Source organism: Xenopus tropicalis, chromosome 10 (assembly GCF_000004195.4).
Source record: "Xenopus tropicalis strain Nigerian chromosome 10, UCB_Xtro_10.0, whole genome shotgun sequence".
NCBI lineage: Eukaryota > Metazoa > Chordata > Amphibia > Anura > Pipidae > Xenopus > Xenopus tropicalis.
The window spans coordinates 19,794,617-19,815,477 of record NC_030686.2 but is presented as its reverse complement, the minus strand read 5'-3'; the positions used below and the strand labels follow the sequence as shown (position 1 = coordinate 19,815,477).

The following is a 20,861-nucleotide window of genomic DNA, read 5'->3' as shown; positions in this document are numbered from 1 at the left end:
CTGACTTGGTGACAAGTTTTGGTTAAATAAAAACAAGATTTACTACCAAATAAAGCCTCCTGTAAGCTGATAGTGTGCATAAAGGCTACCTAATAGGCCCCTCCTTTGCCACAAGTCCCATTACGGAGAACCCCCATTACCCTCCTACTAATAGCAGCCATGGGTGACATAAAGTAAAAAAAAAAACAACTATATATTCACTTTATGGTATTACTTAGGGGGAGGTTCTCATACATTTTGGGCTCTGTCCCAAGCTTCTTCGGGTGCCAGCCTCCCACTTTGGGAACCTCTGATTTAGAGGGGTGGTTCACAACTATGTGTCTACATTTATTATTTATTGCTCTGTGAGGCTTAAGTTTTATTGATATTGTTACTTTTTATTACTTATCTTTCTATTTGGGCCTTTCTCTTTCAAACCACTATCTGGTTGCTAGTTTAAATTGGACCCTAGCAACCAGGTAGCTGCCGAAATGTCCAACTTGGAGAGCTGCTGAACAAAAAAGCAATACTTCAAAAACCGTAATTAATAAAAAAAAATGAAGACCAATTGCAAATTTTCTTAAATAGCATTCTCTACATTATACTAAAAGTTAATTTAAAGGTGAACAACCCATTAAAGCTATATTATGCTCTGTAAAACAAAAATATACTAATTATGTATGATTTTTTTTACAAATCCTCCACAGCTTTAGCTCTTCAGCAGCAGCTAAACCATAGGTTGCTAAGGATCATGGGAGTTGCTGCTCAGCACAGATGGAAAGAGGTATGTTGACTACTAATGAACTCAGAGCACATGCCTGGTTTTGCCTGCTCCATCCATCATTATGTCTCACCATCATTAATCAGTGTAAAATCTCAATTTGCCACATTTCTTGGCTTCTGCCCAAATCTGTACAGACTGATTGTGCTTCTATGTTTGTTAGTGCAATGAGTGTGTTACAGAATAATACACACATTAGTGTATGCTGTGTACTATCCAGTGCTAATTGCAGTGTGCAGCCCAGGGGACTGTTCCTTCGCCAGCTGTGTGGTCTCTGGGCAGGAGGAGGGGCTGTACACGGTGGGCTGAGTGTATGTGCGCTGTATATAAAGCTCTGCAGGCTGCTGATCTTAGCTCCAGTCTTGGCTCTGTGATTACTGCAACAGCAAGGTCTTCCCTGCAACGGCTGAAGTGGAGTAGGTATATCATTTCTTTATTATTTGAAATTTATTCATTGTCAGGGGAAGGTGGGCATGCATGGGAAGGGGTTCCCCTGTATCTAGGGTGGAGAAAGTTCCTATGGCCATAGAGAATGATTGAGTGGATGACGCAGTTTGTCTCTTGCAGCCTATCCTAAATCTGTTATAATCGCCCCAAGATCAGTGTCTATTTATAATGACTTAACTCTAACCGGGGATAGAAGCCATAGAGCCTCAACTGTGCCCCACTGTGAACCATACAGCCTTGCCTAAAAACTCAATATTTGTCAGATCTGAATAATGAAAATCCAGTTCCAACTGCAGAAGATCTTGCAAAATGAAGTTTATGTCAGACTAATAGAAAAAGACAAACAAATCGATATTAGTGCCTCCAAATTAATATTAGCCTGTTGCAAGAAATCACTTATAACTTTAAAACCACTGAATTGTTTTAAAAAAATGGATACTGGAAAATTGCTCGAAATTAATTGTTTTTTCATTGGACAACATTTCAATTTAGGATTAACATACCCAAAATGCTTTATTCCGGTGCTGTCCAACTGGCGGCCCACGTGCCCCCTCTGTGTGGCCCCCTGCCTGTCTGGTTGCTGTGACTGCTTACCTTTTGTGTAAGCTTTAAATGGTATCAGTACTGAGATTAACTGCTTCCCCCCCTGCATTGTTAAAACCTTAGATTCAGGCTGTAAACCCCTGTATTGTTTAAACATATAATCCCCTGTCCCTGTACTGTGCCAACCTTCCCTGCATTGTTGACCCCCTGCATTGTTTACACCTTAGGCACAGACTGTAAGCCTCCACATTGTTCACTTGTTCACACCTCAGATTGTATGAGCAGTGCCAGCATTGTGTCACTGCATGTATGGCACACAGGCAGCAAAGGGAAGGCAGAGTATGGCACACAGAGGCAGCATAGGGCAGGCAGAGTATTTCACACACAGGCAGGGTAGGGCAGGCAGAGTATGGCACACAGGCAAGGTAGGGAAGGCAGAGTATGGCACACACAGGCAGCCCTATGCTGCCTGTGTGTGCCATACTCTGCCTGCCCTATGCTCCCATCTAGATTCCCCCCAAACCTGTCATCACAGTATGAGCTATATCACATGCTGTATTGTTTCCAAGAATCTTAAATCATTTCTTACGGTCACTAGATTTCAATTTTTTATGTATATTGGGTGACCATGGCACAAGTGAACTATGCACATATGCTCATATATTCAGCCTTCATGCAGTGGCTTAACTAAGGGCTTTAGGGCCATGGGGCAAAATTTGCATCCACCCCATAACATCAGATTTCTGCCACTGCGCTTCAGTGGATTCTGACTGCAGCAGTGGAGCTCTCTTAGCAGGGCCCTGGTGCAGTTGCAATCCCTGCTCACTGGTAGTTATACCCCCTTCCCTACTTTGCAAGTGCAATATTGTATCTCAGTGTTTTGTATCAGGAGTACAAAACAAAGGTTTCCGTTCCATAGCCAGTTCTGGATTTATTGTCTACTGCACAAGTCTCCATATTGAATGGCAAATATTTGCCCTGTGCTTTTTTATAATTAAAGGTACAGCGATAGGATTCTTTATCCAGAAACCCGTTATGCAGAAAGCTTAAAATAACTGGAAGGCCATCTCCCGTAGACTCCATTTTAAACAAATCATTTTAATTTTTAATGATTCCCTTTTTCTCTGTAATTGTAGAACAGTACCTTGTATTTGATCCCTGCTAAGATATAATCAATCCTTGTTGGAGCAAAATAGTTCTATTGGCTTTATTTAATCTTAAAATTATAATTTTTTTTATAGACTTAAGGTACCCCTTATCTAAAAAAAACCCAGGCCCAGAGCATTCTGGTTAACAGGTCCTATACCTGTATAATAATAATTATCATGTGTGACTCAGAAATCAGATCTAAATTACATCACATGTAGAATGTATGCCATTTTAGCTTTACCCATCAGGCATCGCAAAAGCCTCCTCGGGCAGCATTAGGGCTAGGAACGCCCATGGGGTCAGTCCAAATATGGGTCTCATTGCAGATTTTGGCGATGTCCAAACTGTCCATCTCTGACACGTAGTGTTTTGGAATCTTGTGTTTGCCAAGCACAAGCGAGTGAAGGGGCAGAGCATGTAAAACTAAAGGCCCCAGGAGCTGTCTGAGGATAATATAGTAATCTTGGTTATTTGATAAGAAAAGAGAGAGTTTTCTCATTTCTAATAATGTTTGGTGAGACAGTGCCTTCTGTATTGGCTTAGGGCCATGACACACGGGGAGATTAGTCGAGCTGCAACAAATCTACGTTGTCACGGGCGACTAATCTTCCTGCAATGCCATCCCACCGGCTAGAATGTAGAATGTGGCGCCGCGATTTGCCAAAGTCGTCGAAGTAGCCTTGAGAGTGTCCTTAGGAACATGCTCACATTGTGTCCAGTCATGGAATCTTTTATTGACTGAAAAAGGATGCGGGGCTGAAGCAGAACTTCTGGCTTTGGCCTGGCTGGTAAAATGACGCTTGATGCCAATGTGATATGAAAAAAGGTGGCAACCTTACTCTGTGAACTAGGGAATTGAGAGTAACCCATCTGGCCCATCTGGCCACAGACGAAATACTAAATTTGTGTGTGCATCCACTCACCAGGGTGGGAACTAGGGGAAAGCAGAAGAGGCACCTGACGAAAGCGAAATGATGGGGGGGAGCCAGGCAGGTACCTCTCTGCCTAACCCTACTCCGCACCCTCTTGCCTCCGCCGCTTGTCATTGCACAGCAATCCCCCCCAGAACATAACTGCACATGCGTTGCACATGCTTGGGGGGGGAGTAGGGTGCAGAAGCGAGATGGCCAGCCTGGTTGTTTTGGATTCCAGTTCGGCTTGGCCCGCCCACTGCCACTCACTGCTTCTTAAGACCCCACCTCTTGCAGTGTGTTTCTTACTGTCATGGAATTATTAATTGCCTAGGTAATTCATCAAGTATTCCAGCACACTATAAACCACCAGACTAAGAGCCTAATTCCATTAAGAGAGTAAATTCGCTTCAGACGTAGTAACAAACAATATACTGTAAGTCCCATAAAACTTCGATTGGCAATAGTCAAGCTTCATATGCTAAAGGACTACAGCCCTGAGTGTCCTTGTATTAGCTAAACTGCATAAGTTTCTGTACTATTATTATATGCAATGTGCAATGATCACTGAAATCTGTCTATAAGCTTATGTGTCACCCTTCTTTTCTGCCCCTCTAGCGAAGAACAATGGAACCATCATATATCTTCCTTTCCCTTCTCACCATGGCACTGGCATCAAGCCTGCAGAATCCTGGCTGCAGAATCAGGATCACCTCCAAGGGGCTGCAGTTTGGTAAGCAGAAGGAAAGCTACAAATATTAGTGAGCAGGCCTGCATAGGAAATCATTTTCAGTATATAGAGGCCCAAACAGCCCCCCACCAGCTTACTAAATAGTGACTGTCAATGGCATCTTACAGCAGCCCCTCTGGCATTTGCCAGAATCCACAGATTGCTAGTCCAGGCCTGTTAGTGGTAATTAATGTTTATGTAGGACCCATTTAGCATTGCAGATGACGTAATTCTTCAGGAAGGGGTACATAACGCATGTTGGCACAGCGGGTTGGGCTTGGTTCAGCTTATTGTTCAGAGAATGATCTTGTACCAAGTGGCTTTGTCTTGTACCCAGTAAAACAGGAGGGATTGAGGTTTGTGGAGGAAGAACTGGAGCATATCATCATTCCAGACTTGAGTGGAAAAGAGGGGAACTTCAATTACAACATCAGCAAGTGAGTAGAATATTACATTTATCATATCTGTGCTATTAAATGCTATCTGTGACCAAAGAGGGCACATCTTCCATTGGCTGTTTCAGTGTTCGTGTGACGCATCTGCATTTGGCTCAGTCAGAGTTGTGGTTTCAGCCACACAAACAGCTGGTGTTGGACATTAACAACGCATCTATCAGCCTGACCTTCCAGCGCAAGCTTCTCTATTGGCTCTTGTGAGTATTCTCATGCTTTATCATCAGATTAGTATCATCAGATCAGTATCATAAAAGAACAGTTGGAGAGAAGAAAGAGACAGAAACAGTATGCAAGGCACAATGGGTGATATTTATGTATATGCTCTTTGTCTTGGCACTTCAGTTACGATGTTGGGATGATTAACGCCTCTGCTGAAGGGGTGCACATTAAGACGAAAGTGGATCTTTCCAGGGATGAGCTGGGGCGGATGAAAATAGCCAATATGACTTGTGATGCATCTATCAACAGAATGCATGCTGACTTCAGTGGAACCCTCAAGTGAGTATGATGGGACATTCCATCCCTATTGATATAATTTCATTCTAATATTATACCAAAATCTTTCTATTTATTATTTTCTGTTCTTTGATTCAAGCTGTCTTCCCATGGACATTACTCTCTAATCCGCCACATTGGAAGGGTTGAACTTGATGGACTTTGGTCTTTTTTCAACCTAACTTAACTATGTAGCATTCTCTACTTGCACCTTCCCTGTTTAACTCAATCTGTTTCCCAAGTTATGGCTACAAATAAACATTAACGACACATTCTTGCCCAAAGATTTCTTCATCATGCATCATCATGTGTCTCCCCATCACACACTTATTGAAGTCTTTGGTAGCCATGACCCACCTTCAGTGGACATGCTTTCCCAAGAACAATTATTCTGCATTATTCTTCTAACTTGCATTTTAGCTCTTACAAATGGAACTGGTTTAAAATGCATAATTTCATGAGATTAGGTTAGATTAGGTTTCTGTACAGATAGATGATAGATAGATAGAGTACCCCCTATTGTCAAATATAAGGATATTATTAGTCAACAAGGAGTTCCATGAACTTATAAAAGCATGAGACCAAAGGCTAAGCACAGATACCAATTGACTAAGCATCAATTGTTTTTTTGTTTTTTTTTAAATGTTTTTATTTCCAAACAAATAAAACAAATATAAGAGAGGGGGAGAGAAAAGGAAGAAAAAGAGAAGGGAAGAAAGGTTGGTAGGGAGTTTGCACATTTGCTCGCATTGGGGTTAGTGAGACTTAAGGAGTTAATATGGTAAATTCGGGGTGACTAAGCATCAATTGTAAATGATGACATCACTAACTACCATTTTTAGAATTTACAGGATATTCATGGCTCTTGTGTATTATATATATATAAACAGATGTTTCTTATATACATTGCTCTGCCTTTTTGGTTCCTGTTATCACTTCTCTTTTCCTAGTCGATACCACCACAATCTCTTCTTGCATCCATTTAAAACCCAATAAAAATGTTTTTTATGTTAATATTTTTTTTGTATTCTAAGAATAATTCCAAACTCTCATTGTAGGAGGGTTTATGATTTTCTTGGTGCTTTCATAACGTCAGGAATGAGATTCCTCTTAAACAAGCAGGTAGGTGGGACCTGTTTTACCAATATTTATTGTATTATTCATTAATTAGGGCCTCGTGGGCCCCCCTGCAGTCGCAGGGTCTGCTTCCTCTGTAGTTATGGCACTGTTACATTGTGTATGCTTAATAATTACCTCTTACACTTACAACCCGGCTTCCATCTGTTTAGTACTAGAATAATAACAGACCATTACATTTTACATGTTGTGTTTAAATCAGTTCTTCCTTATAATTACTCCCTTCAGAAACCCATCATTTCCAGCAAAGCTCTATCTTTAACTTATAGATGTATTTTGATTCTGGCTCCCCTTTTGCTGATACTAGCATACTAGTACTTTGTAGTTAAATTGCCCTAATCCTATGGAGGATGATTAAACGTTACCACAGACCCACACCTTGAACACAGTAAATACCATATTTTACCCAAAGTGATCCACATCTTTTACTTACAATGTTTTGGGTTAACCCACTGCAAATAGTACTACTGAGTAAACACAGACGATTCTGCTATCACGTTCCCATTGTCTTTCTACCACCCACCAGAACTTCTCATCGTTTTCCCCATTAATACAATTAACACACAGCAGCCCTCCTGCCCTTTTTACTGTTTCATTTCTATGACAGATCTGTCCAGCACTCAAGCATGCCGGGCTTGTCTTGTTGAACTCATTGCTACATACAGTGCCAGGTGAGTTTCTGTACTCTGGGTGGCGGTGTTAGCAAGGGGCGGGGAAGAGTTGATAAAAAATATACATCTTATATCATATTCCCTATATTGTCGATATTTTACTACTTTAAACTTTTTTCACAATTTTTTTTACCCCACCCACTTCTTCTGATGATGGCACTTACGGTTTATAGCAGCAGCAATTCCTGTTTAATGATGGTCAGTGGGTCGCAGATCAGGCTGCGGATAAGGCAGTTGTGGGTCGTTTGTAGTAACCTGCTTGTGTAGACATTTTGGCTAAGGGCCATTCTTACTGTTTTGCCATTGCTTATTGATGATATTCCTATTCCTGTTTTGTGCTTCCTGTTAAGCTGAGAGCAAGCATGGAGCAGGCCAGATCTACCTGCCATGTTCTAATATATATACCAAAAGTTCCAGTGTGTATCTGTACCTGAACTAACACAGCAGTAGTATTAACCCACTGCTAGCCAGCAGTTTATTACATCGGTAGCTGGCTCAAGTCTCAAAAATTGGTTCAGCGCAGAACCCTTATATTGCTCAGTTCTTTATTTGTTGCAGTGCGCAATCCAGTAGATGATTATATAGGAATTGATTACTCCCTCGTGAGTGACCCAGACGTGTCTGAAGACAGTTTGGACATGGACTTTAAGGTAGGAACCATAACTCTTAAAGTCACAATCACAAACGCATTCTTTAAAAAATGCAGAAAACCCACATCATTGATGTCTTCAACGGCAGCTTTATAATCATTGCTTTCTATCATAGACATTCAGTAGTCATGTTGTTGCCTTATGCCGGCCTCTGACACTCTTCCTTTTTTTGCAGGGCATGTTCTTCTCTCTCTCTGCAAAAAATGAGACCATTCCCAATATGTCACCAGAATTATACATCAAGGAAAAAGAACGCATGGTGTACATAGCGCTGTCAGAGTACTTTTTCGATTCAGCAATGCATGCTTATTTCTACTCTGATGTGCTGAGTCTGGAAATTGCAGATGACCAGGTAGGTTTAGTAGCACCAGGTCTAAACCAGGTACTGCACGGTAAGTAGTCAGAACTCCTGGTTCTCAATAGATTAGCCTTCTGTCTCCCCTTTTTAGGCTGTACTGTGTACTGCAGTCTTTGTGCAGAAATTTATAACCTATGGGATCAGAGTGGCCACAACCCTTTCTAGATTACTAGATCTTGTCCCTTCTGGCTTAGACCTCCTAATCTCAACTCTGATTTGGTTGGAGAACAGATGTGGACAATTGCCCAACTCACCTGCGCACCTTTTGGACCAGTTCCTGAACATCCAAAAAAAATTTGGGGCCAGTGTGGCTGTGTAGTTCAGCCCGATGCAAAACTTGGCTGCCCAGATCATTTGACATATATATACAGACAGAAAATATTGATTAGGGTAAAATATTGTTTTATATCCATTTACAGAAACTTAGTCTGTCAAAATCAGTTCCACTGTTGACCCATGTATGGGCCTTCCGTTCACAAGATAAATGTGTTTGCACTATGTATTGGTTACACTGAGCTTTTTTTCCTTTTTTCTTAGATGCCCAAAGACCTGGAGGTTTTGCTGCGGACTTCATTCTTTGGAAGCATCATGTTGCTGGTAATAAAGTTGGTAGATCTACTCTTTTGTCTCTTGCTCTGTGAGATTGTCCTGTGTTATAATTAAAGAGAAACTCCACCTAAACACAATTGAAGCTATTAGAAAAGTAAACAAAATTTCAAGCAGCTTTTCAATATACATCAATTAAAAAATATGCAGTCTTTTCCACAATTTTTTATGTAATTATATGGTTTGGAACAGTTACCTAAGCCTCGCCCCATGTTCTCCAACTGATCTGGCTGACTACTTTAAGACTCAAAATAAAATGTAACTGTAGGCGACTATCCTCAGCCTGCCATCACCGTACATCCTCCAAATCCCACAAATCCCTGCATACGTGATGAAAACAAAAGAAACATCACAGTGCAATGTGTTGTAAGTTAAAGGGGACCTGTCACCCTAAGGGCTCTGGCACACGGGGAGATTAGTCGCCCGCGGCAAAACTTCCTGTTCGCGGGCGACTAATCTCCCCGAGTTGCCTACCCCTGCCATCCCACCGGCGAACATGTAAGTCGCCAGCGGGATGGCAGACGCGGCGGCGCGATTTCGCGCAAATCGCAGAGAAAGACTCGATTTCCTGAAATCGCCCCGCGGCGTCTGCCATCTGCACATACATGTTCGCCGGAGGGATGGCAGGGGTAGGCAACTCGGGGAGATTAGTTGCCTGCGAACAGGGAGTTTTGCTGCGGGCGACTAATCTCCCCGTGTGCCAGAGCCCTAAGAAATAATTCCAAGTTGTTCTTCATTCTTGAAATTCACAATTTCAGCATGCAGGCAGGCTCCATTTTGCGGACACTGTTATTAAGGAAAGCTTTGCACCCTGCCAAAATCTTTTTTCTGTGCCTGTATGGGGGGATCTGATACCCATGTCCATACTCAGGTTCCAAAATTAGATGATTAGGAGGGAGGGGGGATGTGAGGAGAGCACCAACATCTAAGAAGTTCTGAATTGAAAGTGAAAGCAACTGACTACCCCACCTCTATGCCTAAGGCATAGAGGCGGGGCAGGCAGTATATGATTGACAGCTGTAATTTTTAAATGCTTTTATAATGGGTATTGATGTGTTAATTAAAAATTGAGTTTGGGTTTCATGTATAATTTGAAAAGGGTTTTATTATACAGCTTTTTATGCCTGGGTGACAGGTCCACTTTAAGTAGTTTCTGCGTGCTGTCTGTAAGTTGTGCAATAGTTGTTACAATTTGTAACATCAGTGTTTCAGTCCCTCCTCCCCTGCCAGGATTTTAAATGATGCAGAAAGAGAAGGACTGTTTCAGCATATAAAATAGTATTTATTCATACTTTTTGAAGGAACAGACCACATTCATAGGTGTATTAGGGGTTTCTGTGTTGTGCCTTTAACAAATATTGGATTGGAAGCCAGATATAATTATGCTGTATTGATGTCTTTATGTCTTTAACACATATAACACTTTATCACTGATCTTCAGACTTTTTTGGTTCAAGTCAGCCTTTGTATGACTTCATGCTGTTTTTGTGTGACAGTTTTAGGCCCCCATATAGGGCCACCTCAACAGTTTGGGAATCTATGTTCTATTAACCCCCTAGTATATTCCCCCCAGCTCTTTCGCCTATATATTCCCTAGTCTATACTCAGCTGTTTCACCATATTCTACGCACCTCATCATTTTGTGTCAGAATATTACTGCCCTTGTACAACTACTGTAAATAACCCATCTCTATAAAGCATCTCTCTAACTGCATTTATACCCTATTATAGGATCCTTCGGTGGCTGAGTCCCCCATGAAGTTGGAGCTGCGAGTCTTAGCTCCTCCCCGCTTTACAATCAAACCCTCTGGGACCAGTGTCTCTGTCAACGCAATTCTAAATATCTTCCTCACCCCGAAGGACCTGCCTCCTGTGCAGCTGAGCAGCCTAACCATGGTATGTTACCCTCCATATTCTGTGAAGATAGCTATGAAACCCACTAATATACCCGCGATGTAATTCAGCAATAGAAGCCTAACAGATTTTTGTCCCAGATAGATAAATGTTGTCCTGCAACACAGGTATAATGAGTTGAAACTATTTCATTTATATTTAAGGAATCTCGCCTCAGTGCCAAAGTCACTCTCAAAAAGAAGACCTTGCAGGTTCACCTGGACCTTAAGAGGTAATATAACCTACCTCCCCCTTTTAACATTCTAAAGTAAAGGATTTAAGCTGATGAGAGACTATTACCCAGCCAATTTATTAGGTTACCTGAGGTTATGGTCTAGTCAGTCACTTCTTTGACCTTCCAGATGTTTGCATTTACTGAACTCTTCCTTAGTTTCTTACAGCTTTTGGCTGGTATTAATCAGTTCCTTTATCTCTGGCAGGTTCCGCATATTCTCCAACAAGTCAGCACTGGAATCCTTGGCAGTGAGTGTGACTTTACTTTTAGAATAGGGTATATTTTGCAAATCTTGAAGCCATTACTATTAATCATTCCTTTCTCCACAGCTCATCCCGCTACAGAACCCATTAAAAACACTTTTACAGCTCACTGTCATGCCTGTTCTTAATGGTAAGCCATCATAAGTGTCCAGTCCACGAGCTCAGCCTCAAGAGCATGGATCTCTTCTGTAACACTTTTTCTTTTTTGTTCCAGAGAGAACCAAGCGTGGAGTTCAGATTCCGTTACCAGAAGGATTGGATTTTACACGAGAGACTACATCTCACCATGCTGTAAGTAGTAGAAAAAGTAGTAGAAATGCTAAAGGTAGACCTGTTCTTCATTTATAAACTTCATTGAGATCTGAAGTCTTGTAATGATATTTTTTAGGGCTTTATCCTTATTGGTGGCGATTTGCACTTCTCCAAAAGTCTTCGAGAAGTTATTGAGAAATATCGTCCTGCTCCAACTATCTCAACAACAACAGTGGGGAACAACGACTCTATCTAAGACCCTCTTGCTGGGATCCTCCGGATTCTCAAGACCAAATATCAACCCCCCAGGGTGCTCCACCACCATGAAAAAGTGTTTTTTTTTCTGTTGGACACCTTACCTGTGGGCTGAAGGATGGTCCTAAAAAATTAATTTTGTTGCTTTACCAATCAAAGCAAAAGTTTGGTGTTGGGTGGTACCAACCCCCTGCCAAAAAAACAGTGTTGTAGAGAAGTATACTGAGACAGTACTCTATACAAGCAGTCCATAATTACTATCCCTTAAGCAAATAAGAATTCTGCTAACATTTCTAAAACATAGAGCCTTTATAATCAGTAGCACAGACTGTAACAATATGAGCCTAGGTTTTTAACATGCCAGACAGAGCTTCCTGATGGAAAAATTTATACTAAAACAATGAAAAAAGACATTTCAGAAACACCATTTTGCCCCCCCCCCCATGTATCTTTTTCTACCCACAGTTGGAGGAAATGCTAGTAAGGAATGCAGCATTTTAATGGGAATGCCTTTGGGGGAAAATGTCTAATTATTACTGAGAACAATGTGTAATAATGTACAATTTTGCAAAAAGTACATTTACTTAAATTCCAAAAATGTTTAAAATTTGTGTGGGGAACAGTATTTCCTGTTATACTCATGTGACTGTCTCTACTTCCTATTTGGGAAAACATCTTGCTCTGACACCGGATTCTAGGCCTAACCCTAGGTTCAGTGCAAGTCAAACGAAGAAATGACCCATTATCCCAAAAGTACATTTTGTTCACTATGATACAGCCTAGAGGGGTCTCTGTGCTAAAGAACAGTACAACTTAGTAATGATATATTAGAAAATAAGCTACTTGTGCTGCTTTGCAAGTTGTAGTTCTCCCTTATGTTCTGCTTTGTGCTTGGAACCCAGCCCAACAGGCAGGTTTTGGACAGTCAGAAATGTGGAACTAAAGACCCTCAAAACCTTTTGATTACATATCTGTAGCATTACAGAGGGGCGGCTGTAAGATACCATAGATAGTATTGGGCGAGGGTGGAAGGCCTAAATTGCTGAAAGGGATTGGGTCTGGGTCACCAGGGCCCACCAGGTTTTTTCCCAGTGTCCCATAAGCCCAGTCCAACTCTGGCTCACCTTTTTCCTGCTCCCCTGTTGTAGGGACTTTTGGCCCAAATGACTGGAACAATAGAAAGATTTCCATGTGTGTATGGCCCCTTAAATGATCTCTGTCCATTGGACACTAATGGTTGAAGAGTGTACCCAATCATATAGCTATCTTTAGGATTTGGCTAAACCTGAATCCTGGAAAAAGGATTTGGTTAAATTATAAACTGAATCCTAGCTGTGCACCAAATATATTCTCTGTGATCGTGTTTTCTTTTTCCAGTCTTAAAAGGTAATTTTTGGTTATGCTCTCCAGTAACCCCAGCTTACAAAAAAACAAAACAACTACTTCAAAACAATATAATTGGATGCAGACTTTTGTTCACCACTAACTGTCATGAAACAAGCTGACTCATGCTCCCATCTCAAAGACTCTTTCATCTTCTTAAGTACTCTGTAATACTGACATTACATGTGGGTGACCGGTCACAAAGAGTCAAAACCCCAGAAAATTTCCCAAGACAAGACAGCTAAGATAACATCTGTAGACATCAGTTTTTATTTTGTGGTTTTGCTGAATCTGCCGAGTCTGGGCTTCGATCCCCAGACAGCAGTTAACCACAATCACAAGGATTGCCATGCTTAAAATGCAGGTGTAGTAGCATTCATTTTTTTCTTTAACAATATATTCACATATCTGGACCTCCTTTACACTACTGCTCTGTATCCATTCCCTGGAAAAAAAAGCAATACCCAGGAACGCAGATAGTTGGGGTTATGCAATAAAAGGCACTAGATTTGCCCAGGAGCAGTAACCCATAGCAACCAATCAGCAGGTAGCATTTACTGGTCACCTGTTTAAAAGCAAAGATCTTATTTGTTGATATGGGTTACTGCTACTGGGCAAACTTAGTGGCCCTTATTACATATGGGGAATAGTGTTCTTTCACCCACCTTTCCAAAGCGAAAGATATCATCAAAGGAAGTGATTGGACAACTCATCCCAGGTCAATCTCATTTCTGTATAAGAAAGTTATCTCCCTTTCTTTCATCTGTTTCCTCCGAGCATCTAATACAACAATGCAAAGGACAACCCTGCCTCTAGCCATACACTAAAAATATCACCTTTGCAACTGTTTATCAGTAGAGAGCTTTTTGCCCCCCTAGCCTAGCTTCTGAACTAAAATTTGTTAGGGCTCTGGCACACGAGGGAGTTTAGTCGTTTAGGGCGACTAAACTCCCCGATATGACATCCCACCAGTGAAAATGTAAATCACCGGTGGGATGGCATACGCGGTGGCGTGATTTGTGGAAATCGCCGAAGCGTATGCCATCCCACCAGCGATTTATATTTTCGCCGGTGGGATGTCATATCGGGGAGATTAGTCGCACGCAACAAGGGAGATTTGTCGTGGGCGACTGATCTCCCTGTGTACCAGAGCCCTTAAAGAGCCCCACACAACACAGAAAACCCTAACATACCTATCAATGTAATCTGTTCCTTCAAACAGTATAAATAAATACCACTTTTATATTCTGAAATCCAGCTGCAAAACAGTTCTCTTTCTGCATCATTTGAAATCCTAGCAGGGGAGGAGGGACTAAAATTGTAACAACCGCTCCACAGCAACTACATCCTTCCCTTTGCTGACATCACCTCTGCAGGGAGTTGTGGGATTTGGAGGATTCAGGCTGAAGACAGACTGAAGACAGTCGACTACTCCCCAATTTGTCAGCCCGATCAGATTTAAAATTATGACTGCATTAGGCTGCATATTTTTCAACTGATGTATATTGCAAAGTTGCTTGAAATTATTTTTACTTTTCAAAAAGCTTAAGTTGTGTTTGGGTGGAGTTCCCCTTTAGAAAAACCAATGAGTTTACCCAAAATGCTGTTGCTTGATAAAACTCATGACTTAAGCTGGCCATACACGGGCGGATCTTCACCCGATATCCTCACCTACGGGTGGGCGATATTGGGGAGGCAAATTTGATCATTTGGCCCTGGGGCCAAAAGATCGAATTCTACACGCGGCAATGGGGCAGTCGGTTCGGGGACTTGCATCAATGAGCCGATGCGGTCCCCGAGCCGACTGAATTTTCTAACCTGGCCGATCGATATCTGGCCAATTTCAGGCCAGATATCGGTCGCCAAGGCCCCTCGGTTCTGCCCCTACACAGGCCGATAAGCTGCTGAATCAGTCCAAGGGACCAATATCGGCAGCTATAATCGGCCTGTGTATGGGGACCTTAAATCTACTAAAGACCTTTGCTTGATCCAAGGACAAGAAATACTTCCCCCAAAGTTCTGCATCTTTCCTAAACCTCCTGTAAAGTAAGGACTGCCCCAAAAATACTTTGCCTTTTCATCATGCAAAACAATAATGTGTCTAAAAATAAAATAATCCATTGAGAAGGCCAATTAGCCTCCAGTTCTTAATTCCAGTTCTTTAACCTTTGACATCAAGAAGATTGACAATAGAAGTTGTCATTCAAACATTCATTAAAGATCTTAAACAAATATAGAACCTAAGTTCAGTCCAGTCTTGAGACCTTTTTTTGTTGTTCAGTTTCCAAATGGCGCATTGACCCCTACCTCTGTGATCTCTGCAATCAAAAGTGAAAAGTCCAGCTGGCTTGTGTCAGGTCCTGGGGTCAGCTTTAAGATATCTCCCATTGTTTCAGCATTCAAAGCTTTCCTGCCAAACCAATCAGCCAGTCAGATAACCTCCCATGTCTTCTTCAATCTCATGGACTATAATATAAGACAAGACCAGTCTTGTTTTTAACATGAATTCAAAGCCACTACATCTTCACCTACCATCCTGGATGAAATCAAGGACTCCAATTTCTTATCTCTTAACAGATCGCTTTGTAAAAAAGGTCCAAATCTTAGCAGGATGTCAGCATTTGTTTAGTTTCCTCTCTTGGAATTGTTTCCCCTTGCTTCTTATTCCCTAGGCAGCTGCCTAGAGACCCCCAGTGATTTCTTTGTCTCTCTTCTTTACACATTTTGGTTCTTAAAAGGGAAAAAACCCATTTTGATTCAGGCTTCCATTCTCCTTTTTAATAAATATTTATTAGAACCCACCAGCAGGTGACACTTTTATTACAAATTTAATTTAATTGGCAGTTAATAAAAACTGAAATTGCTCTGAAACTGAAGAAAAAGCACCCTGGGAATTTTTTCCATAATTTTTTTTTAAAGGAGTTGTTTACCTTTTTTTAAACTTTTAGTATGACATAGCCATTGATATTGAAACAGTTTTATTTTTTGTGGTTTTTCAGTTATTTAGTTTTATGTTCCACAGCTCTCCAGTTTGGCATTTCAGCAGCTATCAGGTTGCTAGGGTCTTGTTTACCTTAGCAACCAGGCAGTGGTTACATAGTTACATAGGGTTGAAAAAAGACCAGAGTCCATCAAGTTCAACCCTTCGAAGTAAACCCAGCACACACAACCTATACCTACCAATCTATACACTCACATACATAAACTTTATATACAACCATTAATACTAACTGTAGATATTAGTATCACAATAGCCTTGCGTACTCTGCTTGTTCAAGAACTCATCCAGGCCCCTCTTAAAGGCATTAACAGAATCTGCCATTACCACATCACTAGGAAGGGCATTCCACAACCTCACTGCCCTTACTGTGAAAAACCACCTACGTTGCTTCAAATGGAAGCTCCGTTCATGTAATCTAAAGGGGCGGCCTCTGGTGCGTTGAACGCTTTTATGGGAAAAAAGAACACACCCCATCTGCCTATAATCCCCTCTAATGTACTTGTACAGAGTAATCATGTCTCCTCGCAAGCGCCTCTTTTCCAGGAAAAACAACCCCAACCTCGACAGTCTAACCTCATAGATTAAATCTTCCATCCCCTTGACCAGTTTAGTTGCAGTTTCTGCACTCTCTCCAGCTCATTAATATCTTTCTTAAGGACTGGAGCCCAAAACTGCACCACATACTCAAGGTGAGGCCTTACCAGGGACCTATAAAGGGGCAAAATTATGTTTTCATCCCTTGAGTTAATGCCCTTTTTTATACAAGACAGCACTTGTATAAATGAATGAGAGACTAGAATATAAATAGGAAAGGGAATGAATAGAATACAAAGTAACAATAATAATGACATTGTAGCCTCAGGGAGCAATAGTTATTTTGCTGCATGGGTCAGTGACCCCCAATTGAAAGCTCGAAAGATGTACAAGGCAAATAATTTAAAAACTATAAAAAATAATAAAGACAAACTGCAAACTTGCTAGGAAAAGGACATTTTATAATATACTAAACATTAACTTAAAGGTGAACCACCCCTCTAAAGTTTACTTATCCTTTAATGCTATATATATAATAATAATAATAATAAATGCAGGGTATTACTTGTGTGACCTAATATTCCTTCTATCTTTTCATGGATTTATACCTAAAAAGCGGAAGCTAAAACCACAGCAGAACATCGCCATCTAGAGGCAACCGTGGGTTTCTATTGATGGCAAACAGTGAGTCTCTTCCATTAGGGGAGCTCAGCATGGCAAGCTAGGGTAGTGCCGCAAACCCATGGCACAATGGCAGGCAATACATAAGTAGGGCTGGTACCACTAAATATTTAAAGTAGAAAAAAAGACTATAAAGATTGCCTCTGCAAAATGAGTGGATGTGTGGCTATGCAAATAACGATCCACACAGGACAGTGGTACATATATATTGTGTCTCTAATTGCATTATACCTGTGCATGTACCACCTTGAATTAATGGGGGGGATCTCTCAGTGAAAGGAGCAGCACCCATATTTACCCATATACGGCTACAAAACTATGATTGTGCCTACACACAGCCCCCATTAGAAACTTTGGGCCCCCCCATGAACACAATGATGTTGCTGTGGGCCCAATAACCAGTCCCCTGCTGGAAAGTCTCATAGTTCAGTAAATAGGTCCTGATGTAAACAACTGATGTAATAAGCAGTTCATATATAATATAATAGTTACAATTAATAATGTATGTGCTTACATTAATATGAAAAAGTAGAAGTGTTAAGAATCAACCTATGTGGCTTAACTCTGAGGTAAAGGAGTTAATAGGGAAAAAAAGGAAAGCTTTTAAGAAATATAAGTCAGAGGGGACAGTAGATGCGTTTAATGATTATAAACACTATAACAAGTGTTGTAAAACAGCAATCCGGAAGGCAAAGATAGAAAATGAGGAGCGCATCGCGGCCGAGGCCAAGACTAACCCCAAAAAGTTTTTTAAGTATATTAATAGTAAAAAGATGCAGGTTGAGGGTGTGGCCCCATTGAGTTATAATAACAATATGGTTACAGCGGATACAGAAAAGGCAGATGTGCTTAACCAGTTCTTTTCTTCTGTGTATACAGTAGAGGAGCCAGTGGGCCAAGTCCCACCCAATAGCTTCACTGTTGCCTCAGCTCCAACTACACAGTGGTTGGCACAGGATATGGTGCTTAAAGGGTTACACACGATAAATGTAAACAAGGCACCTGGGCCAGATGGAATACACCCTCGGGTACTGAGAGAACTAGGTGCAGAATTGCAGTGGCCCTTGTTTCTGATATTCTCAGACTCTCTTTCATCAGGTATGGTACCTAGGGATTGGAAGAAGGCGAATGTCATTCCCATATTTAAAAAGGGATTAAGATCTCAGCCTGGCAATTATAGGCCTGTAAGTTTGACATCCGTGGTGGACAAGTTATTTGAAGGCTTGTTAAGGGATCACATTCAAAATTATGTAGTGGAGAATGCCATTATGAGCAGTAATCAGCATGGCTTTATGAAGGACAGGTCATGTCAGACCAATTTAATTGCTTTTTATGATGAGGTAAGTAAGAAGCTGGACAGTGGGGATGCAGTAGATATCATCTATTTGGATTTTGCCAAAGCATTTGATACCGTTCCCCACAAACGACTGCTTTCTAAGATAAGGTCTATTGGTCTTAGTGAAGCCGTTTGCACATGGATAGAAAACTGGCTACAGGATCGGGTATGGTTGTTAATGGTACATTCTCTACTTGGAATAAGGTCCTCAGTGGGGTCCCTCAGGGTTCTGTACTGGGTCCACTTTTGTTTAATTTGTTCATAAATGACTTAGGGGAGGGTATTATGAGTAATGTATCAGTGTTTGCAGATGACACAAAACTCTGCAGACCAGTCAATTCTATCCAGGATGTGACATCCCTGCAGCAGGATCTTGACCAACTGGCAATCTGGGCAGCTAAGTGGCAGATGAGATTTAATGTGGATAAATGTAAGGTCATGCACCTGGGATGTAAAAATATGCAAGCCCCGTATACCCTTAATGGGACTGCACTAGGCAAATCCATAATGGAGAAGGACCTTGGACCTTGTAGATAATAAACTTGGCTGTAGCAAGCAATGCCAGGCAGCAGCTGCAAGGGCAAACAAGGTTTTGAGCTGTATTAAAAGGGGTATAGATTCACGAGAGGAGGGGGTTATTCTTCCCCTTTACAGAGCGCTGGTAAGGCCCCATCTAGAATATGCTGTTCAGTTTTGGTCTCCAGTGCTCAAACGGGACATTACTGAGTTAGAGAGGGTCCAGAGAAGGGCAACTAAGCTGGTAAAGGGTATGGAAAGTTTCAGTTATGAAGAAAGACTGGCCAAGTTGGGTCTGTTTACACTGGAGAAGAGGCGCTTAAGAGGTGACATGATAACTATGTATAAATATATAAAGGGATCATATAATAACCTTTCTAATGTTTTATTTACCAGTAGGTCCTTCCAACGGACACGAGGGCACCCACTCCGTTTAGAAGAAGGGAGGTTCCATTTAAACATTTGGAAAGGATTTTTTACAGTGAGAGCTGTGAGGTTCTGGAATTCCCTCCCCGAATCAGTCGTTCTGGCTGATACATTATATAACTTTAAGAAGGGGCTGGATGGATTCTTAGCAAGTGAGGGAATACAGGGTTATGGGAGATAGCTCTTAGTACTAGTTGATCCAGGGACTGGTCCGATTGCCATCTTGGAGTCAGGAAGGAATTTTTTCCCCTCTGTGGCAAATTAGAGAGGCTTCAGATGGGGTTTTTTGCCTTCCTCTGGATCAACTAGTAGTTAGGCAGGTTATATATAGGCATTATGGTTGAACTTGATGGACGTATGTCTTTTTTCAACCCAACTTACTATGTTACTATGTTAGTCAGTTTATTGGGGGCAGTGGAAGTTTTTTTTTATTCATTGGGGGGAGGGGGGCAGTGGAGTCCCTGCAAAGGAAAATACAATATCTCACCTAATATTTACCTTTTAATGGAATACCCTGTAGACCAGTGGACCAACATGTTGCTCCCAGTGGCCTCAAAGCAGGTGCTTATTTATTATTTGGTACGCCCAGGTTAATGCTTGTGTTGCTCCCCAACTCTTTTTACATTTGAACGTGGCACTCAGGGTAAAGATTTGGGATGCCCACTGTAAACTAAAGCTCACCCATGGGATTCTGAACCACAGCCAGGGCAGTGTGCAACTGTAGGATGGCTACACCCTTATTGGGGCTTGTCATGTTGTAGCAGTAAAGCTCAAAATGTAAAGGGTTAAATTTTCAATTTAGAAAAGTCTGGTTGGAATCCACATTTGAGGGAAACCCTTCCCAGTAATTCACAAATACCCCAGGGACTGTGGAAGGTGACAACTTCATCAGACAATGTGGGACCAGCCTGTGGAGGCAGGAAGCTGGTTTCTTTGATCTGTTGATCAAAGAGAGGCAAAGTGTGGACCCAGAACTGCAGGGGGGAACAGCATACAGAAAAATATGGATTATAGAAAGGGGTCCATATCTCCTCTGCTTTAGGGTTCCCATCCTCATAAATCACATAAGGTTTTTGAGGGGGCCGCATGCTTCTCAATGATACCAAACAAGGACTGCCTATACCCACCAGTTAGGAGGGATGGTTTCTGGGGGACTGGGACATGAGACACCCCT

The 20,861-nt window shown here is 41.5% G+C and overlaps 1 protein-coding gene across 2 annotated transcripts; it reads left to right on the top strand.

The window, feature by feature from the left end:
* Positions 1-1,113: 1,113 nt before the first annotated feature.
* On the top strand, positions 1,114-12,421 carry pltp (phospholipid transfer protein). 2 transcript variants are annotated; one of them, NM_001016751.3, is given in 16 exon segments: positions 1,114-1,176; positions 4,429-4,543; positions 4,878-4,977; positions 5,064-5,192; positions 5,338-5,493; positions 6,549-6,612; positions 7,235-7,298; positions 7,857-7,948; positions 8,124-8,300; positions 8,844-8,903; positions 10,644-10,808; positions 10,970-11,037; positions 11,246-11,288; positions 11,370-11,433; positions 11,518-11,594; positions 11,692-12,421. In NM_001016751.3, coding segments are annotated over 15 exon segments (1,485 nt in total). In that variant the 5' UTR covers positions 1,114-1,176; positions 4,429-4,437; the 3' UTR covers positions 11,812-12,421.
* The last annotated feature ends 8,440 nt before the right edge of the window (positions 12,422-20,861 follow it).